The sequence below is a fragment of the Fusarium keratoplasticum genome, chromosome 1 (assembly GCF_025433545.1).
Source record: "Fusarium keratoplasticum isolate Fu6.1 chromosome 1, whole genome shotgun sequence".
Lineage (NCBI taxonomy): Eukaryota > Fungi > Ascomycota > Sordariomycetes > Hypocreales > Nectriaceae > Fusarium > Fusarium keratoplasticum.
The window spans coordinates 2,136,983-2,163,396 of NC_070529.1; the positions used below are offsets into that span (position 1 = coordinate 2,136,983).

Here is a 26,414-nt window from a genome sequence, read left to right on the forward strand (position 1 = left end):
CCTGCGAGTGTCAGGTAAGCCGGGGGGCTCTGCCCAGGGTCCGTCATGGGTAACTCTTGGGAGCGAGCAGTAGCACTGTAGCAGTAGTAGTAGCAGTGGTAGTGCGCCCCCAGCTTTGACCACGGATGGCTGATGCGGTCGTCTGCGGTCCAGGTCCAGAGGCTCAGGCAGACTTCAGGCTCAGGCTCAAACGCCTCAAGACCCATCCATGCGATGGAGACATTCCCACTTCTGCAGCAATGCCTTGCCTGGGTCCTGTCGGGTCGGGTCTCGAAGGGGAATAGGCGGGCTGAGAAGATGGCTCTGGGGCTCCATCTCAGTGACATTGGATGCCACAATATGCTGACGGCAGTCCTAGACATCTGGGGCCCTGCTCAGCCTGAGCAAGAAAGCAGAGGAGAGGAGAGGGCAGACTCGAAGGCAAAATGGCGGGCTGCCATCCCATCCCATCTGATCGGTCCAATCCCAAAGGTATTCTTTATTGTGATTGCCTACTAATAATACCCGCCCTGGCAGGCAGTGCTGACGGCGACCTGCACCTGAAGGAAGCGACTTTCGAAACCTCCACCGTTTATTTTTATTTTAGTATCGCTACCTCGACGTGGCTCCCCGTGGCCGGCCTGGAAATTGCAGTATCCAACGCCCCTAACGCCTAAACACGCACAGGGTCCGGCCCGTCAGCAGCAGCAACCTAACCTCCATCCATTCGCATTGCGTTAGATGGGCCGCCTCTCACCAAGTCAGCTCTTGCAGGAGCCAGAAAAAATTGCGCTATCAAGTTTTGCGTATGCCTTGTCTCTCTGGGTACCAATCTACCTATCTATCTGCCTTGTTGCCCGGCTTCCATCGTAAAATAATCTATACCGGGCTACCCAGTGTAGGTGGGACTCCTGCTGCTATCCGATCGCCCAGGAAAGTACCTCTACCTCGACTCCCCTGGGCCATCTCTTACCTAGCTCCCTGATCTGGCGGCGCAGAACCGCTAGGTAACCCCCCGCCGTTAGGTAGGTACCCAAGCACCTCGAGGTACCTGCCTTGGCCCCTAGGTAGCCCGTCCTTGGTGCTAATCCCCTATTGTTGGTGAAGGTACCCTCTAAGCGGGAGTCTCCTCCGCCTGGGCTCCTCCACCACCACCACGTTCTTCCCCCCATCGTTTCCACGACTTCAGCTCCCCTACCACCAGGCGCCTCCTGCTACTCCATACCTTACTCTCCCACGACAGGCTTCGACTTTACTCCCACGCTCCTTCATCCACGCCGCCGCAGACGCGCTGCGCCGCGTCTCGTACTGCATCTTCTTCCATTGTCTCTGTTTTTCTTCGTTTCAGCCTCGCTGTTTACATGCTCCAGCCTCGCATGCTACCGGGTCCCTGCTGTCTTGTGCCGCTTCACTTCACTGCCACCGACTTGCTCCTCCCGCCGCCTCCTCCATCACCCCAGTCCGAACTGGGTGGCTTATCGTTGGGCCGTCACGCGAACACCAGCCCATACTCGCTCTCACCTCTCCCTCGACCGAGACTATCTTCTGCTGCGTACCACATCACACGCCTGCCCTCGCCAATTGGCATCGATACCTTCGTCGTCGTCGCCGCTACCGCTGCCGCCGCCCACCACTGCTGGCGCTGATGCCGACCGCTGCGAACGCCCGTCGACTTCTGTTGGATATTCGGCGCCGAGGACCCATTCGCAACTGATTAGTTTGGAGTTTGGAGGGGGGCTTGAGCATCTCGACGACGTTCCGGATTGCTTCTCATCATGGCGTCGGGCTACGACGACGCGATGCTGGGCGAACCTGGTCATGGCGACCAATCCCGCGACCATACCGGCTCCGACGTGCCTCCGCATCCCGATTCAAGCTGGCAGAACGGTGGACACCGGACGAGGACGCCCGACAGCAGCTATCGCCCTAGGCCGCCCGCCTCTGCACCGGGCACTCCTAATCCTCCTCCCCCCGGATGGGCTGAGGATCAGCCGCCCCGCAAAAGTGGTGAGCGGAACAGGTCGCGAGGGCGAGGAGGAAGATCTGCCAGCGGTCAGACGAGGACCTGCCAGGCGTGCGGTGAGCCCTTAACGGGCCAGTTTGTTCGAGCCCTCGAAGGAACCTTTCATCTCGACTGTTTCAAGTGTCAGGTGCGGCGCCCAAGGCACCCCGTATTGTTCTGTGTCGATACTAACCAAGGGACAGGACTGCGGTGAGATAGTAGCATCCAAGTTCTTCCCGGCCGACGACGAGAACGGCCAGGGGCAGTATCCCCTATGCGAGACGGACTACTTCCGCCGGTTGGGCCTCCTCTGTTACCAGTGCGGGGGTGCCCTGCGTGGCTCATACATCACCGCCCTAGACCGAAAGTACCATGTCGACCATTTTACCTGCTCATTATGTTCGACGATATTCGGCGCCCAGGATAGTTACTACGAGCACGATGGGAATGTTTACTGCCATTATCACTATTCGACACAGTTTGCGCAGCGCTGCAATGGCTGCCAGACAGCCATCCTGAAGCAGTTTGTCGAGATCTTCAGGAACGGCCAGAACCAGCATTGGCACCCCGAGTGCTACATGATTCACAAGTTTTGGAACGTGCGCCTGGCGCAGCCCACAGATTCACCGCCCGCTCTCCAGAGTTCGGATGACCGTGCGGGCAGAGACCTCATCCGCGAGGAGGAGGAGCGCATGGAGGAGAAGGTCTTCCGGATATGGAGTGTACTCTCGACCTTTGAGGAATCATCGGCCGCTTGTATATCCGACATGCTCCTCCACGTTAGCAACGGCGCTTATGTCGACGGGGTTTTGGTCGCGAAGCGCTTCATATGGCACGTCGAGATCCTGTTCCAATCGGCGGACCGACTCGACGCGACAATGGTGGGCCTGAATGAGAAAGGTAAAGACAAGACCCTGCATGTGCCCGAGACGATGTGCGCCAGTCTAACTTTGGTCAGGTATGTCTTACGGCCGAGAAGCCAAGCTTTTATGTAAGAAGATTGTGTCCTTCTTCTCCTTGCTGTCAAAGACACAAGACAGCGGCGGCCACAAGCTGGGTGTCACACAGGAACTGCTGTCCCTCGTCACTGGTCTCGCCCACTACCTCAAACTCCTCATCCGGATCTGCCTCCAAGGGGCGCTGCGCCTCGAGCGCGAAGCCAGCGCCTCCACCGGCCTCTACCAGTTCCTCGACGACCTGAGCGACCTAGACGCCGTCAAGAACGACAATGGCCAGCTGCAAGTGAACGCGGACGGTTCGCGACTATCATCGCACGACTCGGATCACTGCACCCTCTGTCATAGATCTGTCGAGGACGAGTGTGCCAAGAACGCCGACATGAGGTGGCATCTGACCTGCGTCAAGTGTACAAGGTGTGGACGTGAGCTCGGCCGTGCCTTGCAGGAAGCCCGTTACAACGCCTTCGACCGCAAGATTTACTGCACAAACTGTGTTGGCCCCAACGCCGAAGCGGCAACGAAGTTTGAGCATATTTCCAAGCTACAGCAATACGTATTCCTTCTCCGGGTTGCTCTGGCTCGCCTGTTGGACATTCTAAGAGCCAATGGAACCCTTCCGCGCTCCGGCGAAGACCCCAACAGTAACGGTTATGGCGCGGCTGGTGGCCATGACAACGATGCAAGGCCGCGTGCAGATTCTCGGTCACGCGGCCCAGGTGATAACAAGGACAGTCATCGTGAGTCGTCTTATGAGAACACTCTGAATGATGTACGCAGACTCCGGAGTACGCGATTAGATCGTCACTTGTCATCTAGTGTACGACAAGCCCGAACTTCTCGCGTAATGGATCCCGACGGTCGGGCACCACGCCCCGGCTCAGCTGGAGACGGTGGGCAAGGCCATGGCCCCCAAGGTTCTACCGATCTCATGTTTGGGCAGAATGATGGCATCACCCTCGATGACATTCCGAGGATAGTAGCTGTCGAGCAGTCCCGAGAACAGCAGCAAAGGACTCCCCAACCCTTCTCTGACCGCTCCCTTGACGCGCCAGGCGGCCCAGGCCATCAGCGAACGCAGTCGGCCGATCGTGAGCGAGAATTCCGTGGTGATGCCTTCCCTGAGCGAATCGGCCGCAAGTTCTTCTCGGAGCTTTCTGGCCTCGAATACTTCAACGTCCGCCACCTCGCCGTCCTCACCATGCAACCCATGATTGAGCAAGAGTTCACATTAGATGAGCTTCTAAGCTTCATCGAGTCGCGTAAGCAGGCGACCTTCTGGAAGAATCTTGGAAAGGCATTCAAGAACGACAAGAACAAGAGTATCAAGAAGAAGGGCGTGTTTGGTGTGCCGCTCGAAATCATCATCGAGAGAGACGGTGCAGAGTCAACAGACGGCGTCGGACCCGGCACACTTCGCATCCCAGCCGTCATCGACGACATCGTGTCATCGATGCGCAAGATGGATCTCTCAGTCGAGGGCGTGTTCCGAAAGAACGGCAACATCAAGAAGCAGCAAGGCCTGGTAGAGAAGATCAACACCGAAGGCTGCGACGTGGTAAACTTTATGGAACAGCCCGTCATCCAGCTTGCGGCTCTTCTCAAGCGTTACCTGCGAGATCTGCCGGACCCCCTGATGACACACAAGCTGTACAGGCTATGGATCAGCGCAGCCAAGATCTCAGACGCAGAAAAGAGGAAGCAGTGTCTACACCTCACATGCTGCCTTCTCCCCAAGAGTCACCGAGACAGTCTCGAGATTCTCTTCAGCTTCCTTAAGTGGGCAGGGTCCTTCCACCAGTTGGACGAGGAGGTTGGTTCCAAGATGGACATCAGGAACCTTGCGACAGTTATTGCACCCAACATCCTTACGAACCCATCCAGAGCACCCGCCCTGGATAGCGAGGCTATTTATGTTATTGATGCTGTGGAAATGATGATTACGCATATCGAGGAGATGTGCCAGGTAAGATACCTTGGTTGTTCAGCCTAGTGGAGTGTTTTCTGACATTGATATAGGTTCCCGACGAGATCCTTGGCCTCCTCAACGACCCCTACATCTTCAGCAACAGCGGAGAGATCACAACCAAGGAGATTCTCAAGCGGTTCCAAGATCGGCGGGGGCAGATCTCGATCACTGATGTAAACGAGGTCTACAACCGTCAAGACAACTCTACAAGACCACCAGCCCGGCGAGTAGAGACGGACCCAGCCCTGTGGCAGGGCGAGGCCAGTGTTCGGCCCATGCAAGATCCTCCTATGCCCTATGCCAACAACGGTCCCGGCACGCCTCCGACACGCTGGAGGGGTCGGAACGATCTAGCCAACCCTTCACCGTACGGCGCCAACCAGTTCAACCAGTCGGACAGCCAGCTCGATAGCGCCGAGCACAGCAGGCGACGGGAGTGGCGCAACTCGGGTCTCGCCCGGCAAGGCAGCGGGCTCGGTGTGTCGGGCAACTCATGATACTTTCCAACGATATCCTTCACCTTCTGGGCCAGGCAATGCCCAGTCCTAAGCTTCGTTTCGTTTCCCTACTCAGTTCAGGAGGCATGATTTGGGAGTAGAGTCATTTGCATAGTCGACGGCGTTCCTCTTCGCTTCCCCCTCCGCCTGTTATTATCAATCACCCCCTTGAAAAAGGAAAAAGCAGATCGCCAATAAGCCCTTAACCCTGTTCCCGCACGACACGATGGACCTGGTAGTTTCTCGACTTTTGTCTCCCCACAAGACAGTGGATGTTTGTCCCCCTGTCTTGTTCACTTCCCACCTACTGCTCTATGCCGTTCCCTTGCTCCTCCTATCACCAAGGTGACATGCAAGAGCTTGGTTCTTTTTTTACCCTTTTTCGATTCTCGACTAAGTTCTTATTCTTTTTTGGGGGGCCCGGAGGTTGATGCCTTTTTCATGAAACCAAAAAAAAGGGTCAAAAGGGGGTGTTGTCATTTTTTTTTTTTTCGTCTTCTTTCTTCTATACCTGTGTTGGATGGAGTAACCATGTGAACGGGTTGATTCCCTGGCGAGACACGGAAGCAGAGCGATGAGGATGCACAGAACATTCCTCTCGCGGGTGCGTGGATGATGGGTCAGATGTGAGGATGCAACATGTTGGCTTCATTCTGGGATCAGAAGGGGTTTTTGGTCACGGATGGAACATGGCATGGATGGATGGATGGATGGATGGCAGAGAGATAGGAACAATAGAATCTGTTCCGATTGGGTATTCACGACTTGACAATCGAGTACCAGCTGGTTCCTTTGCGCTTATTGCTGTATGAGTGTTTATGATCCTTTGTGAAATGGTTTGTGCGTCGAAATCGAAGCGTCTTTGTTATATTAAACCTCGGCTTGTGTTGATATAAGAGCCAGGTATGTACATTCATGGCTGGATATGGATTTTCCCCCCCTCGATCCTTTTTCATTAGAGCCCTCCTCTTACTCGTTTGCTCGTTCTAAGCTTGGCCCTGATCATCAATCATGCCTTGGCAGCAGCAGCCTGCTGTCTGTCCTGCTCAGCGAACCACTCCACACCACGGTTGATGCCCTCCTGCAACGTCCACAGGGGCTTGTAGCGCAGGACACGTTTGGCCTTGGTGATGTTGTAGTAGCGGGTCATAGAGCTCATAATGATGGCCTTGCGGGTGAGAGTCGGGGTCTTGCCCAGGATGCTGCCAAACACCTCGCTGATGAAGCCGAGGCCGATGCCCAACTCGCGCGGCAGGGTCCAGGTACCCTCCTTTCCCTTGTCGTGGCCGGCGGCGTGCCAGATGGCGCGGGCAAAGTCCCAGAAGTAGACGGGCTCGTCATTTGTGATGAAGAAGGCCTCGCCGTCGACGCGCTCGTGGTCGAGGGGGACAGTGGGGGAGGCGGCGGTGACGAGGAGGAGCTGGGCGGCGAGGAGGTGAGAGTGGGCGACGTTGCCAACGTAGGTGAAGTCGAAGAGGTTCTCGTTGTTGCCGACCTGGACGTTGTGCTTGCCGCGCTTGTAGACGTTGAGGATGCCTGCGAGGGTCTGGACGTCGCCCTCACCAAAGATGCCGGCGGGGCGGATGGCGCAAGTGAGGAGCTTGGAGTCATCCTTGCGATTCGCCTTGAGGACGAGCTCTTCAGCAGCAGCCTATAGCAGGTATCATGTTAGTTGTGTTCCTAGCGAGGCAAGACGCGACGACGGACCTTGGTCTCGGAGTAGTACTCGGTCTGCTGATCTCCACGGATCAATGGCCACCGCTCATCTGCGTTAAGCAGATCAGTGACATTGTCGCTGATGACACTGGCAGAGCTGGTATAGACAAGAGCCTTGACACCTGCCTTTTCGCAGGCATCAACCACAGATTGTGTTCCGTCGACATTGACCTTTTTGAAGATGTCGTTGCCGATCTTGGGGTTGTTGGCGACGGGGGACGCCGTGTGGATGACGACGTCGGGCTTGAGTTCCTCAATCAGAGACAGCAGGCGCTCGGGGTCGGTGATATCGCACTCGCGGTACTTGGCGGCGGGATTGCGGTTGCGCTCGCACCGCAGGTCGACGCCGAAGACGGCGGTGGTGGTCCACGACTCAATGGCCTGGTTGACGATGTGGTGGCCGAGGAAGCCGTTGCCGCCGATGACGACGACGCGGCCGAGGGGGCCTCTAGACTTGGACTCTGTAGATTCTGACATGGCTGGGATTAGACGGAGGAGGACGTGGGAGGGGAATTGGAGAGGGACGAGGAATCGAGCCAAGTGTCTCGGAGGAGAGCGAGCACTCGATGGATGGATCCTGGGGTAGTACTAATCTGTCGTCGATAGTGGATACGTACCTTTTTTGGTGGTTGAGCAGGGGTCCTTGTGTGGCTGATTGAGTAACCTTAGGCTAATGACACTGACCATTAGGCTGTTGTGTGGCTTGACCTATCCCATGAGTGCCCAAGGACCTCCAAGCAGGTCACGATGGGGGGTTATAGCCAATTAAAATGCGCCAAATGAGAGGTACAAGATTTCTCACCTAAATTATATGGTGATAGAAGTCCCAGCAATTTTGGCTATTACAAATAGCGACATTGCACAACCGGCAGCCAAACCAGGTCTGCTTGCGAGGCCTCCTTTGATTGCCGTTGAGCTCCTTAAAAGGGCTTCTTTTCTGGCCCTTTGACCGCACCTGACCTTGCCGAAAGCCCTGACAAGCAATGCAATCTGATTTTACCTTCCGGTTGACATGATTGACCTGCCGATTGGCGTGTTGACGCTGTAAATCGGGGTCTTGGAGGTCATGCTCGTCTCCTGACCGGTAGAGCTTCCTTGCCTGACTTTTCTGGCCGTAGGCGTTGAATAACTCGTTATAAATGCACTCTCGCCACTCTCTCTGAGTCGTGAATCGCTTCCACTGTGGCTCGGGGCCTCGTAGCTGGATAATATAGCTATTTACGAGTGCAACGTCAAGAAGAAAAGTCCAGCAAAGAGCCTGCCACGGACCCCGGCGCAAGGGATGATCATACGCACAATATGACCTTAACTGATCGCCCCGATCAACGTGGTTCATTTCATCATTATAGTCAGCGGCGACTGTGGGAATGAGGATATCCTTGACGGCTTCATCACCGAAGAAGCGGCGGATCTGCCGTGCCTCGGGCTTCTTGGAGGTGGGTTTCTTTCTGCGGCGTTCAACGCGTTCCTCGCCGGAAAAAACAGTCGTGAAGAAGAGGACGAGGTGGTTATCCTTCCAAGCGATTTGGTTAACCTTATGATATAAAGGAAAGATAGATTAGTAAGGGATTTACATAGAAAAGCGTCCTGGCATGATACCTTGTTGTCAGGCGTGGGGATCATCTTGATCTGGTTGAAGTCGTAGCTAGTGTTGAGTCTTTTATCGCCCCGGAGATCGTGAACAAGCTCCTCGTGGATGCCGCTGTTAGGTCGAGCCGTGCCTGTGGCTCCGTGGCCATGCATGCGGAGGCTGCGGAAGAGATCTGACGACGAGAAGAGGTTATCGACGAAGACGTGATATGTCGCTTTTGGCAGTGTATTTGCTAGGGCCACGACGACGCTTTGGGTCGAGTTCAAGGCGATAGGCTCGTCTGAGGAGCCTCCCTGTGTCTCCTGCGATCCTTGCGTGCGGCGGGTGCAGCGGCGCTTTACGGGAGGAAGCTCAACACCAACGGCGCCGTATTGTGCGCCCGTGATATGCCAGAACCAGCGGAAAAAGAAGCCGTGCTGTGCGATAACCCAGATCTTGAAGCCTCGAGGAATAGGCTTGCCTTTGACGACTGTTGTCTCATTAGACCTGCCCGTGAAGCGGATCATACACTCATCTACAGCGAGATGAGAGCCCGGGATGAAGATCTCCGCTGACACAGCTTGTATATGATCAGACCACTCATCACAGGCTTGGAATACCTTCGGGAGAGGCCCGGTCTCATCGATCTTGGCGTAGTCAAAAGGGCGAAGGTGGCGGTGAAGGATCTGAAACTTCCAATAGGGCATGAACTTGATGATGGAGTGTAAAGGGCGCTGTTCCCCCTGGCTTTGGAGTACTCCAATGGCTCTTAATGGTCCTTTCCTTATGTATACCCATATAAATTAGTACTCCAAGCCATACATATACTTCTGCAACAGAGGTCCCTTGCCAAGCTCGCAGCCTTGCATTCTTCGTCATCGGGTGACTCCAGCTATCGACAACGTTATTTTCCTTGAGCCACGAGAGCCAGCTTTGAGTGTATTGGACCCATCTCTCAACAAGGGAAATAGGAAGGAAAAGCTGGAATAGCTGCAGCGGCGATGGCGGCGGTGTGTTGATGTGGAAGTTGCGTGTCTCTACGTGGAAGGGTTCAAAGTTGGTGCCGCGGGCCTTTTCGGCCGGAAAAATAGCCACCCGGGTCGGGTCATTAGGGTGCATTTGATGGCTATGATCTTCCTTGATAAAGCTCTTGTCATCATAGGCATTGAGGGCTTGTGCCTCTTGTGGAATTAAGAGAGTGGCCATTGTTCAGTTCAAAATAATTTGTATGTGATTTTGGCTGTGATAGCTTCATTGAACTAACTTTTCGTACCCCGCTTGTACTGAGGCTATCACGTGGTCAGAGTGGGGCAAGGTACGGCTTGGAGGTCCTTGGGCACTCATGGGATAGCGGGCCTGGCACCCGTCAACTCGCTGGGGATGGAAGGTGCCAGGTGCTCTGGCCTTGCCTTTACTTGCATGCATAGGTAGGCTTGAATCTTCAGCGGCGTCTACTTCAGACCGTGAATCTCGTGCGTCACGGGACCTCACTCCTCCACTATTCATCAACCACCTTCTCCATGTTTGCCTAGGGATTATAGACCTCAGGCTCTTCTCTAGTCTCTCAGGACTTGGATCTTTTGTTGCCTGCTGCCCTTCTATATCCTTACATGACTGGCGACTGGCTCGTGCTTCTGGTTGCTCTGTCTTGGAACGACGTGGATAACAACATATAACTAGCAACCCACCTGAACCACGCCTCTTCTTTCTTCTTCTTTTCCAGGCTCGCGCATCCATCGCCATGCTTTTCTGCCTCCAGCACTCGAATCATGGCCAGCAGCAGCAGCAGCGCGGAAGACACCGAGATCCTCGTCCACATTACCGCACCCAGCCGCGCAGCCGATGATGTCGTCTACCGCCAGCTGGCACGGGCATACCTTGCCTTCCAGCCCCAAACGCGCACGGCGCTTCCGTCAACGGAGTCGTGGGTGAATGCGCAAGCGCGCGTTACACCGCAGGAGCAGCCGCGGGCTCGCGCAATGCCGTCGCCCAGCGAGGGCATGGCTGCCGCATCGTTTGGGCAATCCTTTGAGATCGGGTCCCAGGATTTGAGCTTTGAAGGTGCTTTGGATAATCGCTCATCGCCTTGCATACGGTACACAGCGCCAGCCGAGAAAGGGGTCCTCATGTCGTCTCAGGAGACTGGAAGTGGTTCTCTCAAGTCCTGGTACGCACCGCCCAGCCAGATTAGTGACTCGTACCCCATGCCAGACGCCGGGCTGCTGAGCGTTTCGCCTTCCCGTGTGCTACAGCGTTATATCGGCCGGGCTGGGTCGCCACAGGCTTCGCCGACGTCTCCATCCCCGACTACTCGGAAAAGGCCCCCTCTCCCGTCAGACTCAGACAAGATTGACGTGCCGTCCTCTTTGCCGATCCCTTCGCAAGATGAACCGTTACCATCTGAGCAGCCCAGATATCTAAAGCGCAATACTATAATTCCAAGGACACCGCAAGTGCCAAAGACAGCTGAGGCGCCAGGGGCTTCAGACAACACTGAGAATGCGCTTCTTGGGGATTTGGGCCCTGACATCACCCACATATCAAGCAGCATAGTTAGTTCTCGGTCACCAGTTGCATCACCCCGTGCTGGCTCAGAACCTCCGCCGGCCAAACGACCCAGGGTGAACCACCCACAGCATGGCGATCTAGTTCGAAGCTCGAGCGACACAGTGCCGGCGCTGTTAGTCAGAGGGTCGCAGGTGGAACAGCTCAGCAACAGCCTCGAGATACGGCCGCCCTCTCCCCCAGTTGGGGTAGATGATGTGGACCCTTGCGATCTGATCTCAGTGAAGCTCGCCAAACTAGCCCGAGATTTGTCGTCTCGATATCGTCCAGACCCCAAACGGGCTGTAGACCCTTTTGAACGGGGCTACTGGCTTCTTGACTGCACAGACTGGAGTGCTGAGATCCGTTTCGAGACATGGGGGTTTCTGAGCAATTACCTGCGTAGTGGCCTAGCAGGCTGGGGTACATGGTGCCGTCGAGACAAGAGTCACGACTGGATCCGCCTGTATTGTTGGGGGCACGTTGCGAAGCATACATATCTTCTCCTATACCTGGCTAGTGGGAGGCAGCTCAAGACGACAGGGGCGAGCTGGTATGGCGCAGACGGGCAGCTGGCCATCGAGGTTCCGCCATACGAGAAGCAGGCCTGATTATAAAACCTGCGGCGGTGAACTGAGGGTTTGCAGAATGGCTACGCCTAGGAAACATACGGCTTGTTGGTGCTGGGACTGCTTTCAACATGAGAAGCGAGGCGTTGGTTGGTTTTGGGCTATATCATGATTATCGATGCTTGGGGAACGGTGGGTTGGGTTGACGATGATGACACGAGAGCATGAGGCAACATTTGAATGAATGAACCACACTATTGACATTGCGTTTTTATGTTATCATGAGCATCACCGCGTATCAGAACCTTCTTGCGTAAAAACCAGCCAGCATCAGCACCGTACAGTTAATTTCATACAGTCGCGCGTGCAAAATAGATATCCCTCTCCCTTTATCCGGTGAACCTACAGCCCTGCATTTCCGTTACCTATTGTAGCCTCGGTGAAAATAAAAGACATTGTACACACTCTCTTTCTTCAATTGAGTAACAATCCCGTCTATTTCTTGCTCTTGGGATCCGCCTCGGCCTTGATGGCATCGGCGCGCGCCTGGATGACCTCCATCTCAGCTTCGTACTTGGCCGAGGCTTGGGCGGTCTTCTCCTCGTAGACAGCTTTCTCGGAAGGGCTCAGGGCCTTCCAGGCCTCGCTGATATTCTTGGAACCATCGATGGCGTCGCTGCCACCTAGACGCGGCCAGTTCTCGACAGTGAAGTTGGTGTAGGAGCTCAGGGGCCTCTTGGGCAGGCGGTCGTCCTCAAAGACTCTGTAATTCTTGTCTGTAAGCTTGGTGAGGCGGCGGCGGGCCTGGTTCGCGATGTGAATACGCGCCGGCTCGTGGGTCCTGATCCAAGCCTTGAGGTTGGCGGCGTTCTTCTCACGGTTGGCTGCAGCTATGTTCTCAAGGTTCTAGAGGAATTCATGTGTTAGCTTAGGATCGGACACTGCGGGGGCAGTTGGGGGCGCGCACGCTAATCTCGGCAGCAGAGAGACTGTGAAACTTGCTGGAAAGACCAGCCATATGAGGACCAAGGCCGGAAGAGCCCTTCAGCACGTCCTTGTTGTCAGCGACGAACTGGGCCCATTTGGTGTGAGGCAGCGCGGCGGGTGTGTCCCTGAGAGCCCATTTCTTGAGCTGACGGATCTCAGCCTTCTTATTCTCCTCGGGGTCAACCTCCTTCTTGGGTCTCCCGTTGGTCTTCTTGGCTACGGGCGCGGCCTTCTTGGTCGTCGCGGCAGGCTTCTTCTTGGCGGCGGGCTTCTTGGCCGTAGCCTTGGACTTCTTGTCGCTCGCGGCGGGCAGGTGGGCGGGAGCAGAGGCTGAGAAGGCCCGGATGGGGAGCGCAGAGGTTGCCGGGGCCTGGCGGAGGAGCAATTGGGCGGCGGCCGCGGGGTGGGCAGATGGTGCTTGGATGCGGCGGGCAGTGGCCCTGCCGACGGCGGTGAACATTTCTGTCTAAAGAGAGGGACCGAGCAACTTGTTGAAAAATGAAATCTGGTATCGCGGGAAGGCGACGACGCGATTGGAGGCTACAATTTAGTGTCGCGTGTCGAGGAAGCAATTTGAAAAGGTCAAGATGAGGCTGAAGAGGATGAGATGGTGTTGACGTTTTGGCTGGGCTCCTTCCCTTCTGCAATGCCCGGAAAGCTGCAAGGGCACAAAAGCTCCATGGGTATCATGTACTTGGATAGCCCCGCCCACACCAGCCGAATTGCCTTGTACCATTTACTTGGAGCAGCTGCAGCTTGACCAGCTTCCCCCGCCGAGCCAATCACTGTGGCTTATGTAACCCCCCGCCCCCATCCGCGCCTACCTCATCCGCTGCTTCGTTGCAGGCTGCCGTAGGACGCGACAGTTAAGGTCAATCCAGCAAGTACCTACCCACCTAACAACCTCCCATCATCACCAACAGCATCAGGCTTTGCTATCGGAACGATATCCGTCGCAAGCCATCTCATTTAATTTCTCCATTCTAGCTTCCTCGACGACGACGACCACGCAACTCTCTTCCCTCTCCATCCTCAACCACAGAAACCATGGATCACCGTCCGCAAGCTTGGGGTCGTGTATGTCTCTTCACACTATACCTCTCCTCTAGGCCATGTGCTAACTACTCTCCAGCCCAGAGACGATGTCTATGGTGCTTATGATGCTTCCTACATGGGCGAGAACGGCCCCAAGCAAAACACCCAGCAGCCCATCGTCACTGGTACCTCCGTCATCGCCGTCAAGTTCAAGGACGGCGTTGTCATGGCCGCCGACAATCTAGGTCCGTCATTGCTCCTCCTCCATCAACATTCATAGCTAACCATCCTTCCACAGCTTCGTACGGATCTCTCGCCCGCTTCACCGACGTCAAGCGACTCCGCTCCTTCGCCGACTCGTCGGTCGTGGGCTTCAGCGGTGACATCTCCGATATGCAGTACCTCGACCGCCATCTCATCGAGCTCTCCCTCGATGAGGCCTACACCTCCCCTGACGCCCCGCGCCTCAACGCCGCCAACCTCCACCGCTACCTCGCCAAGCTTCTCTACCGTCGCCGCTCCAAGTTCGACCCTCTGTGGAACCACCTCCTCGTGGCTGGCCTCGACGACGACGACAAGCCCTTCCTCGCCGCCGCCGACCTTCTCGGCAGCACCTACAGCTCCCCCAGCTTGGCCACCGGCTTCGGCGCAATGCTCGCCCAGCCCATCATGCGCCGCCACGTCCCCGATGAGGAGGCTGCTCAGAACCTCGACAAGGACGGAGCTGTCGAGATTATCAAGGAGTGTATGAAGGTGCTATTTTACCGCGACGCCCGCAGTCTGGACTCATACTCCTTGGCCATCGTCACCAAGGATGGTGTCGAGATTACCAATGACCTGAAGCTCGAGGCCCAGAGCTGGGCATTCGCCGAACGGATTAGAGGATACGGTACACAGACCGTCTAGAACCAAGGGAATAGATGGACGAGTGGCGCAGGAATTGATCTGTGGCGCAGGCCTAGTCACAGTTGTAATACAAACAATACACGTATAGAGAGCTTCTCCTGTCCATGTGCACTTGTTTTCTTTGCTTGAATACAGTCGTACCCAGCTAATAATGACCTAATAATCTAAGCGTATTTTAGGTAAATCTCATGAGGGTGATAAGGTAAGAGGATGAATTTATAGAATTCGTTCACAATATTAGACTATCTTGAGCCGGAGGAAACTACAAACCAACAACCAAAGGGTTGAAAGACGAGGTATTCCCTAACAATAGACAAATCACAGGAACTTATGCCTTGTTCTTCATTCTCAATATCTTCATGATTACGTTGCCTACAGCTAGCTTATCATAAACCAGGTCGACTGCCTGTCTTCTTTACCCATCTAACATGACCAGCCAGATCCCTGGCCTTCCTCCCATTTTCTCCATTCATTGTGTCAAACATGTATCTCATGCAACCAAGCAAGGCAGGCAAAAAGAGACTTGATTATCCATGTCAACGCAAGCCCAGTTTTGTCCGGAAACCAACTCCAAATGTTATCATAAACCTCGTGCGCACCAGCGCGACGAACTAGGTACCCAAGCAGCCGCGCGCGGCACTGCTCTATACCACCCATCAAAACCCATCAATTGACGGCAAGCACCTTACTCGACAGTGACCGACTTGGCCAGGTTGCGAGGGAAGTCGACGTTGAGACCCTCGAGCACGGCCAGCCAGTAGGCGATGAGCTGCAGGGGGATGACGTTGAGGAGACCCTGGAGGACGTCAACAGTCTTGGGGATCTCAATCTTCTCAGCCTCGGAGGCCTTGAACTCCTCGTCGTCGGGGTTGCAGATGACAATGGGCTTGCCACCACGAGCAATGACCTGCTGGTAGGCGTTGAGCGACTTCTTGAAGAGGTCGTCGCGGGTGAGGATCATGATGATGGGGAGGTTCTCGTCAACCAGAGCCAGCACACCGTGCTTCAGCTCACCAGACATGACGGCCTCGCAGTGGAGGTATGAGATTTCCTTGATCTTCAGGGCACCCTCAAGGGCAGTGGAGAACTGGCTGCCGCGGCCGAGAAGAAGAAGAGACTTCTGATCCTTGAAGGTCTTCTCGCACAGAGCCTTGATGGACGAGTCAAGCTCGAGGATCGACTTGATCTGACCCGAGACGTTGGCGAGACCCTCCATGATCTCCTCGCGACGGGCCTTCTTGGACGCGCGGTCCTCACTAAGAGACAGAGCGAACATGACCATAGCGATGAACTGAGATGTGTAGGCCTTGGTGGAGGCGACACCGATCTCAGGGCCGGCGTTGACGTGGACACCGCAGTGGGTGAGGAGAGAGATGGAGGAACCGACAACGTTGACAATACCGACGGTCAGGGCACCACGCTCCAAGCAGTAACGGAGGGCCATCAGGGAGTCAGCAGTCTCACCAGACTGGGAGACGAAGACGCAGGTGTCGTCACGGAAGACGGGGGCCTGTCGATCAAGGAAATCCGAAGCCAGCTCAACGGCGATAGGGATCTCAGCAAGCTCCTCAAAGATACCGCGGACAGCCATGCAAGAGTGGTAGCTAGTACCGCAAGCAATGAAAATGATGCGGCGGCATCGGCGGATGGTAGAGATGTAAGAGCGAAGACCACCGAGGGTGACGGTCTTGTTGGCGATGTCGAGGCGACCACGCATAGTGTTGACCACCGACTCGGGCTGCTCGAAAATCTCCTTCTGCATGAAGTGGTCGAACTTGCCCTTCATGATCTCCTGAAGCTCGAGCTCCAGGGTCTGGATGGTTCGGACGTTGGAGCTACCATCGGCCTTCTTGAGACGGTGAATGTTGAGGGAGCCCTCGTGGATGTGGGCAATATCGTCATCCTCAAGGTACATAACCTTCTTGGTGTGCTCGACGATGGCCGAGGGGTCAGAGGAGAGGAAGAACTCAGTGGGCATGGGCATGCCATCATCGGTCATGAAGGCACGAGACTGAGATCGGTGCAGAAGAGACTTGTCAGCGGCGCCAAGGCCGGCATCAGGGACAAGAAGATCGTTCTTCTTGATAGCGACGTTCTGGGCGGCAGCCTCAGCGGGGAGGGCAGCGTTCTCATCGGAGTACTCGACATCGACAAAGTCGACCTTCATGCGGCGCTGGGTCTTGACACCAATGACAAGGGGAGAACCCTTGCGGGCGGCAATGACCTCATGGGGGTAGTGGACGGACTTGATGAGAAGACCGTAAGCTCCCTCGAGCTCCTGGATGACAGCCTTGGCCAGGTCGGTGAAGCCGATCTGGGGGTGCTGGTCGTGGATGTACTTGGTGAGCTTGGCAATGCACTCGGTGTCGGTGTCAGTCTCGAACTTGAAGCCCTTGGCCGAGAGGAGGGTCTTCAGCTCCTTGTAGTTGGTGATGATACCGTTGTGGACGACGGTGAACTCCCAGGTGGGGTCGGATCTGCATTCAGGGGGAAACAGGTCAGCAAAAGATGTCTCCAGACGCACCCAATCCAGCGCCAGTTCCAAGTTTCAAAAACGGGAACCAACACCGCGTCTAAATCAGGACAAGATTTGCAGGCTAAAAACGTACCGGTGAGGGTGGCAGTTGATGGTGGAGGGAGGACCGTGGGTGGCCCATCGGGTGTGGGCAATACCGGCGTGTGAATCAAAGATCTTCTCGAGGTCGATGTCCGACTCATCGACGAGCTTCTTGAGCTTGGCAACCTTGCCAACCTCCTTGAAGGCCAGAACCTCCTTCTTCTTGTCGCCATCGATGGCTAGACCGGCCGAGTCATATCCTCGATACTCGAGACGGGACAGACCTGTTGGACAAGTTATGTCAGCAATACGAAGCTTGTGTCGTCTCACCATTGACTGGCGGGGCGGGGCATGGCTGATGAAGGGGCGGCCGAGGGGGCGTTTGACGTTGTGAGGAGGGGCAGCTGAGGAGGGGAAGGGGGGGCGACGTGGGAGCACTGACCGTTGATCAGAGTGTCGAGGATGAACTTGCGGTCCTTTTCCACCAAGTAGTTGATGTATCCAAAAATGCCACTGCGAGTCGAGTGCAATTAGCCATCGTGTCCTTGTCAATTGGGCCCTTCCATTGACCGCCAGCTCCATCCCCATCTCTCCCCTTCGCCCATGGCCATCATGACCATTCCCCCCGTCTCTTGTTGCATCTCTCGGAGGCAAGAGTCGGTGGAAACGCAGTAGGCGGCGGGCGACGGCGGAGAGGGGGAGGATAGAGCTAGGCGGCAACAAAAGCGGTGACGGGGAAGCTCCCTTACCACATCTTGACTGAGCTCTGTGCGGGAGGAAGACGTTCGCAATGGGTTCGGGTTGAAAGGGCGGTCGGGGTGGAGAGCGAAGCGCAGAGCAGAGCGGGAGAACAGGCGGATCAGTTGAAAGGGGGTATCACGAAGCAGAATGTATGGTATGAGAGGAGAGAGGAGAGGAGAGGAGGAGGGAAGAAGGGAAAGCTGACGGGGGAGAGCTTGTTGTATATGTAGTCGTTTGGTGGTCGGGACTGAGAATGGCGGGCAAAGCGGTAGGTACTGTACAGTAGCAGCAGCAGTAGCGGTATCCATGAGAGGCTTGGCCCCAGCTTCCCAATGTGGAGTATCCATGGTGAGGTAGGTACGGCCCTGGCCCTGCTGCTTCCAGTTACCTCCAATGGAAGTGCCTGGACCTCAGCAACGAAACATGTCCTCCCCTCCCTCTCTCACCTTTCGGACTCTAGCTTCTGGCCCGCCTCAGAAACCCGAGGAGCAGTCTCTCACCCTTAGCAAGTGGGCAGAGTGGGGTTGCGGATGACAGTGGGAGGGGAGTGGAGGGGTGTGTGCTTGACAGGGGCTGCAGATGGCTTGCCAGCCCTTTCTAGGGGCGAGAAAGAGGGATTCTTCGATTGTTGATTTGTTTGTCCAGGCTGACTATCAGAGGGAGTTGACCGGTCCCCGACCAGTAGGTTCCAAAACATTCCTATCTTCCTGACTATTGATGATTGAAAGCTGACAGGTCAAGCACGCCAGAAAGAGAGAGCTAGAGCTGTCTCTGGCCATAGCGATAATCGTGTGTGGGGGGTGTGCCCCCCAAGCCGGGCGGCTCACCAGTTTAAGATGGCTCAGGGATATTCCGCCATCGGGTGTTTTGAGTTGAGTCGACTCTATGCTGCTGCTACCAACAATCACTCGCCCATTGGCCGTTGTTGTCCTCGTTGCACTGCATCTCATCAGAGCACAAGAATGCCCCCAGTGTTATCGTGGCCGTGGCTCTCCCGTGTTGTCAAAGGGCGAGTTAGAACGTGATGGAAGCCAAGGTCAGCCATCATTCATGGTTGCATAAGGGTCCAGATGGGGCTCTGGCTCAATCTTGGCCACCACTCTATTACTTACCTCTTACACTCGAGTAGGTAATCGCAAAGGACCACCAACCGCGGCCAGCATGTTTCCATGCTTCTAAGAATACCACTTCGGGCCTTGCCTCGTCGACGCTAGCTCCATCATGGCCCGGTGGGCGGTGCCAGGCCGAGTTCATGGGTCTGCGAAAAAGACAGCTCTAGCTTCGCATCATGAAAGCTTTTGTCACGGCAACGCATCTCGCCGAGCCGCCCACACGGTAGCCCGTCATGGCAAACCCAATTTGGCCATTCGTTTGCGGGACGCACCTTTCGAAAGCTTGATGGTACTGTGCTGTACGGAATCATGCCTACAGTGCACCTGCTAAACGTTTGCTCCGGGGTCCATGGGGGCAAAGAAACATCAGTCGAGCCCAATTGTTTACCGAAACACTCGCCTCAAGCTTTGTCTCAATACTACCCTACCGATGCGTGCCCGCATGTAGTCTATCACCTATCATCATCAACAACAGCCAGGTGCATCATCACCACCACCACATCACCAGCCGCACGGGGTCCCCGAGCCCTTGTCCCGCCGCTACGGCAGAGCCTCCGTCAGGCACGCACCGGAAACTTGCATCTCGCTTCTCCAGGACGCCTCTCCACCAAGAAACTGGATCTCAACAACCATCACGAACCAAAGATCTGCTCCTCCATACGAGCTCTCAACCTCGCGTGTTCCTTATCACTACAGGAATAGCTTCTACTAAAATAAGGCATGCATCCTGTGGCGAAGCTCGCCCCTGGACTTGAGCCGGTATTTGTGTCGCCCGATCCTGCCCGGCTCAGGACACACAAACGTCGTCATTCTCGTTCGTATTTCTCCAGGCTCGGACCTCTTAGCACCACCAGTGTCCCACTCTCTTCTCTCGGCACTGGCAGATCCCCTGCGTTGACCAAGACGCAGGCCCCTGACCCTCGCCCCCGAGACAAAAACGTCACCCAGAGAGACAAGACAGGATCCCCAGGGGCAGCCACCAAAACCGTCCTCTGGGGCGGTGGACATGGCGCCAGATCGTCCCCAGGTCGTGGGTCTCTATTCTTCTCACAGCCTCAATCGCCGCCTCCGGGCTCCCCTACAAATGAAAAGCCTCCAAGAATAGCACTCCTAGCGCTAGTTCCGCTCGGCGTTCCCTCCCCTTCTCAAGCAAGCCAAGCGCAAGCGCGGGCGGCGTTGGCAATGGGGATACGGATGCGGTTCTTATTCTCCATCTCCAGCATTCCTCGGAAGAACTTTGCTTTTCTCTACCGGACTCTAGGCCTTGTCATTCTACCGCTGTTGCTATTGTTGGCTCAATTGTCTCGCCTTGTGGTGCCACCATCAGACGTCATACTCTTTGGTCTTGTCCTTGACGTTGGTTTAGATTGTACGCTCCTCACAAAGAACCAACGGCGAGGAAAAGGGCCATCCACCATTCATCAGCCGCCAGCAGCGGGCCGTCAACCAGCCATCCAGCTCTCTGACATCAGCCACGTTGCCTGAAGAAGGGGGCGTGTGAGTCCCCGCTGAGCTGACTCCCGTCATCAAGCAAATGATCAAGTGGGTGTCAGCCCCAGCCAAGGACAGGGCCCCGCGCGTTGCTGCGGCTGTTGCTTGTTTAGGAGTTGGAGGTTGGAGAACCCAAACAAACGCCAAACGCCAGAGTTGATAACTACCTAATGATACAGCTCGCTATCAAGATACCTCTTTCACGATAGTCCTGGGCTCGCCTTAAACCGCGGCACCCTCAACTCACAGAAACAACTCGCCAGGCGCTGTAAGCACCGCACGAACTGAGCCAAGCTTGACACAGACCGCTCGCAGGCGTGGCTTGACCCTTAGCCGGTGCCAAAGATGCTCAGCCCTAAGCTAAAGAGAGCCGTCGACATTCCTCGTTTGGTGTTCTAGACGGGTCCTGATGCGCGTCCTTTTCTCCCGTCACTCTCATGGCGCTCAGCAGTAAACCGCGTTCAGCACCCTCGGCCGGCCGTGAGCTGACTGGGGCGGAAATCTCGCATACTAGAATTCAGCCTTGCGAACTCGAGTGGGGATGCTCCGTTGCTCGCTGACAGGACGAAACGTCTGGCTGCTTGGCTGCTTACACGGACATGGATCTCGGGGATCTGACGCTCCCCATGTCCTATCACATCACATCCCCGACCGTAATCGTTTATCCAACGGTTGTTCTTCCGAGACGCCATGTGCATTCCTGCTTCTAGGGCTGAGCCAATCTATAGCCGCCGGCCCTGACTCTATTGTACAGTCCAGTCCAGTTCAGTATTGGTGGATTGATTACCCAGCGACCCTGTATCCTTCAACCTCCATCATCCGTGGAGTTTCTCCCCGCCGTAGTATCATATTCACCTTCCCTGCTTACAGCTTCTGATACTCGAGCTTACCCTCGAGCTTCTTGGCCTCGGCCACCTTGCGAACCGCCTTGTTGAAGTCATCCTGGTTGATCGATTCCCGATAATCCTTGATGGCAAACAGGCCACTGTTCTGTGTGTCAGCAATTCGGTTCCAACGTGGTTTCATATGAGCTCCTGGTTGGAGAAGAGGGAGTGCTTACGCTTCAGTAACCACGTTTCGCAAGTCAGCACCGTTCAGTCCGTCACTCATCTTGACCACGCTCTCAAAGTCAATGTCACCATCAACCACGACGCTTTGCGAGTGAATCTTGAGAATCTCGAGTCGCCCGACCTCGTTGGGCAGGGGAATCTCAATCTTTCGGTCCAGACGACCAGCACGGAGAAGAGCGGGGTCCAGTGTGTCGGGTCTGTTGGTAGCCATGATGATCTTGGTCTTGCCCAGGTAGTCGAAACCGTCAAGCTGGTTGAGCAGCTCCATCAGTGTTCGCTGAATTTCGCGATCGGCACTTGTACCCTCGGAGAATCGTCGTCCACCGATGGCGTCAATCTCGTCCATGAAGATGATACAGGGCTCGTGCTCCTTGGCATATCCGAACATCTCGCGGATGAGTCGCGCCGACTCACCAATGTACTTGTCGACAATGGCAGAGGAGACGACTAGCTCATTGTTAGTTCGGGGTACGCAACACGAGATTTGGTTGTAGAAACCGTACCTTTCAGGAAGTTTGTCTCCAGACTGCTTGCGACTGCTCGCGCCAGAAGAGTCTTGCCTGTTCCAGGAGGTCCATAGAGCAAGACACCCTTGGGAGGCTTGATGCCTACTCGCAAGAACAACTCGGGGTTCTTGAGGGGAAGCTCAATGACCTCTCGCAGCTCTCGGATCTGATCGTTCAGTCCACCGATACCGGCAAAGCTCACTTGACCGGGGTCCTCCAACGACATGTTGTACACCAGGGGATCGACCTCGCGGGGAAGCATTCGCATGATCGTGAGTGTCGTCATATCAAGGGCAACACGGGTACCTTGCTTCAGCTTCACCTTGTCGACCTTTGATCTGCAGCCGACGACATATCGTGGTCCGGAGGAAGCCTTGACGATGACTACAGAAGTAACGATTAGCTTTCGTCTCCCTCGTTGATTCGCCTCGCCGTCTCACATCGTTCATCGTCGAGCTGTTTTAGGACCTCGCCAATAATCTGTCCCACGCTCTGAAGTGCCTTGATGTTGTCCTCGGTCCTGTCAAACTCCCTTTGCATATCCTTAATCTCCAGGCGTAGGCTCTTGAGCTTAGCCTCCCACTCTCGAGACTCGAGAAGCCTCGCCCGGTACGAGTTGAGGGCGGCTTGGCGCTCTTCCTCTGCGGTCATGGTCGCAAACGTAAATCTGACGGTTTAAATGCTGAGAGTTTTCGGGTACGGCTGAAGGGGCTCGCGAGTCGGGTATTGGGAGGTGAGTTGCTTGGTGAATGGGGAGGTGTTGTGTTTGGCTGGCCAAGGTGGTTGCTCATGGCAGATGGAGAGCTTACCTCACCAGCTGGAGCCTTCCGCTAACCCCTGCAGGTCAACAGGGCAGCTTGGCCCGGTAGAATCTCGGAGCTTGAACCGTGCTTTTGGGTAGATCTAATCGTGAAGTTGCCTACCCTGTATAACAATCATGGCATTCGAGGGCGTCCAAAGAATGGCTACCTGTTCCTATCTTTTAAGACACGGGTTGAAGTGATAATTTATTCCAAATTGCCAGTTTTTCGTTGTTGGGACTGAGAAAGAAGGTGTGGGAATATGAGAATCTGGGACGCATATAGTACCTTAGGCACATGTTTGATTGAGCATCTATGCAACCTTCGTTCGAAGTATATGGCAGAGGATTATACTAAATACCACGAAACCATTATACATGCTATACAAGATCCCCAATTCAAAATGCTCCTCACTTTGCCACCACAGAGCGTGATGTCTCCAGGGCGGCAGCTCGCCATACTGACCCAATTAAGCAGTCGAGTGCGATCGTGCCTCGAGGACCCAACTCCATGACATGGAGATAATCAATGGTGGCCTCGGCGAAAAGTCCGGGCATCATTAGACTCTGTAGTCTGGGTTTATAGTGGACGGTGGCGTGATCTAGGCCGCAGGTTTGTTTCCATGCTCATCCGAGTTTGCGGCTCGAGACGGACGTGAGCTGTCGTGGGTGCATTGAACCGCACCGAGGAAGTTCTCCAAGAAGTTGTGCCTGGGGCGGGGGTTGCGCCCGACAGGCTCGAGTATCTGTCCAAGGTTCTTCGTCTAACAGCGAAATAGACGACAGGCTCCATCACTCCTTGTCGCCGTCCTCACCCTCAGCAGGAGCCGCGGCATCTGAGGCTGCCTTTGGCTCTCCCTCGGCATCAAAACCGAGGGCATCCAACTCTCGGATCAACTCGTTAATCTTGATGACCTTGGCGATTTGCTCGGGCAGCAAGGCCTCGCCGCCCTCCTTCTTGTTCTTGAGCTCCTTGGCCTGCTTCAGCTTCTTCTTAAGATTGCGTGCCTTCTTCTCGCGCTCAACTTCGGGGTCGACTTCCTCGGGCTTGGACTCTTGCGCCGCAGCAGCTGCGTCGTCGCCTTCCGTAGCAGCCTTGGCCTTCTTCCGGGCCTCGCGCCTCTTTGCGTTCTTGTTGCTGGCGGCCGACGACTGCTCAGTCTTCTCGTCCTTTAGCCCCGCGGCGCCGGGGATGCCGATCCTCTTGCCACGCTCGCGGAAGGCCTCGGCGGTGCGGTTCTTGTAAACCTCGACATCTTCCGCGGGGCGGTAGCCGGGGCGGATCTTGATTGCCTTGCGGGTGCTGCCATCGGCGCGGACGGACTGGGGGATTTCGCGCTCGCCGCTGGCCTCGTCGGTGACGATGCCCGAGTTTGTGGGTTGCGACGGCATTCTTTCTTTTCTGATAGAGAAGCGCGAGTCTGTCGGGAGGATGGAAACTCGGACGTGATTATCGTCGTTGGGCGTGGGGGGGTTTGTTCGGCAGGTGCCGAGGCAAGCTAAAGCAGAGCAAACTTGCGCTCGAAGCCTGGAGTTTTGGAGGGGTTGGAGGGGTCGCGTGTGGCTGAGAGTGAAGCTCAACTGAGCCACAGGTTGACCGTGGCTGGTGAGCAATTGCTTCCCAGCTGGGGCTGACTTCTCTGAAGTAAGGCATGGTTTTTGTACCAAGGTAAGAAGCCTACCAGATCTACGTAAAAGAACATGACTTTGCTCATTAATTGTGATTCTGGGGTGATTTTATGTGTGCTTGTTTGACATTGTACTTGTTGTTTGATGCACAGAAACGAGCACCTCGCAAAGATGACTGCATTCCATGGAAATGAGAATAAACTGTTACACATTCAACGGGAATGACACAAATGTTTACGCATTTCATGTGACAGGCCTTGCACAAAGTGCTTTGCCCTTTATTATTCTTGAAACATTTGTTCTCATCTGCCGGAAATACATGCCACCCCTGACGATGGATCTCAAAATGAGCTTATTGGACTTTGGCTCGACGCGAGGGAGCTGAGAAGGTCGTTTGACCAAAAGTGTAAAAACTACCGAGCTTCTCATTGGATGATTACTCCCTGTAGCTTCCTGGATCCTCCTTGCTTTGGGGCGCCCCGTTTATAAGTCCCCGTCTCACGTAAAACGTCGTCCACGTTACTGCAGGACGTTCATTGTGTTATTTGGAGTGTCACTGCATTGATTCTGGGGTTATTCTGCGACCGAGACTCTTGACAGACCGGTTTGAGCTTCTCTTGGGTTGGGTCACCCAGGCCAACGCATAAGAATAGTGTCATCCATATCTCTGGTCAGCCTGAAGGCCTCCGGGTGCGTGGATGTCAGGCATATGACAGCCCGACCAAACAAGCAAGCAAAATTCATGACACTGGGTCCCCCGAGGCGGTGTAATACGGACATAGGATTACCGCACACTCCTTCTTCCTCTCCCTACACGGTGTTCCGTACCCTCGACTCCGTACTCTCGCTGATACATGGCTGGCTGAATCCCTGCAACATAGTGGGATGATGGCTTGCCGTGTTTGATGAGCAGGCCCCTACCCGAAATCGCCAGCACTGGCCAATGCTTTGGACTTTGGAGGAGACTCACACGTCACATCGTCCAATTAGAATGAGATGGTCCGTCATCATCTCATGCGTTGGTGAACGTGGCAGGCCGACAGTCCACACAAAATGTGCCTGAATCAAGCCTTGAGAGAGAAGAAGGGCTCGGTTATGGTGATGATGGATCCAGGGCGGAACACTACGGATCAATGCTTCCCTGGAGTCGGTGACATGGAGCCTTGGTCTGGTGCGTTACTGTCCATTCACTAGGCAAGGCATTCCGTCAGGTTTATTCAAGCCACCCACTTACTCTCACTCCCTTGGATAGTTTCAAGTTTTGGCCGAGGCCACTCTCCCTCACACGCAGTGATCAACACCCTCTTCTGGCACGGGATCATTCTGTGTTTGCTGTAAATACCAAACGACAAGAGTAAAAACAAGGCAATGAATCATAGTGTGACATCATGTCCTGCCGCTTCACGAGATGCCCTTCCGCTGGCGTTGTCCCCGGTTAATGAAAGGCCAATCAAGCCTCCCATGCCCCTTGATGACACTCATTAAGCTTAATCTCTGTCTCTTGTTAGCCCGGCCTGGATTAAGGCCCAGCTGCCCCTACGCCCCGTCGTGCGCCAACGTGCACCTGATGCCCATCTTGCAGGTGGTGCATCGTTTAAAGGGTAATATTAAGAGACGCCCAAAAGCGTCCCTGCTTTAAAAACAGCCGGTACATAACAAGTGCCTACCCTGCCCCATTGGATCTGCCTTGTGTGATGCAGGAATCCCACCGCCCAATTCCCAACTCTGCTTCTATTTCTCCCGACTCTCCCCCAAGCTACACGGGGAGGCCTCTTCATC

At 55.2% G+C, this 26,414-nt stretch overlaps 8 protein-coding genes across 8 annotated transcripts; 3 read left to right on the forward strand and 5 right to left on the reverse strand.

Annotated features, from left to right (window-relative positions):
- Positions 1 to 1,754: 1,754 nt before the first annotated feature.
- Positions 1,755 to 5,403, forward strand: NCS57_00063400 (uncharacterized protein; the record flags this gene model as incomplete). Its single annotated transcript, XM_053050717.1, has 4 exons — positions 1,755 to 2,129; positions 2,185 to 2,881; positions 2,940 to 4,903; positions 4,957 to 5,403. 4 exons carry the CDS (start codon positions 1,755 to 1,757, stop codon positions 5,401 to 5,403), a joined length of 3,483 nt encoding a protein of 1,160 aa, XP_052919232.1.
- A 1,009-nt stretch (positions 5,404 to 6,412) lies between these two features.
- NCS57_00063500 (uncharacterized protein) lies at positions 6,413 to 9,396 on the reverse strand (the record flags this gene model as incomplete). Its single annotated transcript, XM_053050718.1, has 4 exons — positions 6,413 to 7,054; positions 7,111 to 7,598; positions 8,416 to 8,653; positions 8,719 to 9,396. The coding sequence occupies 4 exons, from the start codon at positions 9,394 to 9,396 to the stop codon at positions 6,413 to 6,415; spliced, it is 2,046 nt and encodes a 681-aa protein (XP_052919233.1).
- A 1,062-nt stretch (positions 9,397 to 10,458) lies between these two features.
- NCS57_00063600 (uncharacterized protein) lies at positions 10,459 to 11,844 on the forward strand (the record flags this gene model as incomplete). Its single annotated transcript, XM_053050719.1, has 1 exon — positions 10,459 to 11,844. One exon carries the CDS (start codon positions 10,459 to 10,461, stop codon positions 11,842 to 11,844), a length of 1,386 nt encoding a protein of 461 aa, XP_052919234.1.
- A 453-nt stretch (positions 11,845 to 12,297) lies between these two features.
- Positions 12,298 to 13,249, reverse strand: NCS57_00063700 (HMG box domain-containing protein; the record flags this gene model as incomplete). The annotated part of the gene is made up of 2 exons (XM_053050720.1): positions 12,298 to 12,708; positions 12,770 to 13,249. The coding sequence occupies 2 exons, from the start codon at positions 13,247 to 13,249 to the stop codon at positions 12,298 to 12,300; spliced, it is 891 nt and encodes a 296-aa protein (XP_052919235.1).
- Positions 13,250 to 13,836: 587 nt separating this feature from the next.
- NCS57_00063800 (Proteasome subunit beta) lies at positions 13,837 to 14,730 on the forward strand (the record flags this gene model as incomplete). Its single annotated transcript, XM_053050721.1, has 3 exons — positions 13,837 to 13,866; positions 13,922 to 14,069; positions 14,123 to 14,730. 3 exons carry the CDS (start codon positions 13,837 to 13,839, stop codon positions 14,728 to 14,730), a joined length of 786 nt encoding a protein of 261 aa, XP_052919236.1.
- Positions 14,731 to 15,415: 685 nt separating this feature from the next.
- On the reverse strand, positions 15,416 to 18,041 carry NCS57_00063900 (Glutamine--fructose-6-phosphate transaminase; the record flags this gene model as incomplete). Its single annotated transcript, XM_053050722.1, has 4 exons — positions 15,416 to 17,207; positions 17,340 to 17,571; positions 17,730 to 17,800; positions 18,037 to 18,041. The coding sequence occupies 4 exons, from the start codon at positions 18,039 to 18,041 to the stop codon at positions 15,416 to 15,418; spliced, it is 2,100 nt and encodes a 699-aa protein (XP_052919237.1).
- A 3,454-nt stretch (positions 18,042 to 21,495) lies between these two features.
- NCS57_00064000 (putative 26S protease subunit rpt4) lies at positions 21,496 to 22,858 on the reverse strand (the record flags this gene model as incomplete). The annotated part of the gene is made up of 4 exons (XM_053050723.1): positions 21,496 to 21,616; positions 21,692 to 22,148; positions 22,205 to 22,591; positions 22,648 to 22,858. 4 exons carry the CDS (start codon positions 22,856 to 22,858, stop codon positions 21,496 to 21,498), a joined length of 1,176 nt encoding a protein of 391 aa, XP_052919238.1.
- Positions 22,859 to 23,798: 940 nt separating this feature from the next.
- Positions 23,799 to 24,497, reverse strand: NCS57_00064100 (Mago-bind domain-containing protein; the record flags this gene model as incomplete). The annotated part of the gene is made up of 1 exon (XM_053050724.1): positions 23,799 to 24,497. Exon 1 carries the CDS (start codon positions 24,396 to 24,398, stop codon positions 23,799 to 23,801), a length of 600 nt encoding a protein of 199 aa, XP_052919239.1. The 5' UTR covers positions 24,399 to 24,497.
- Positions 24,498 to 26,414: the final 1,917 nt, after the last annotated feature.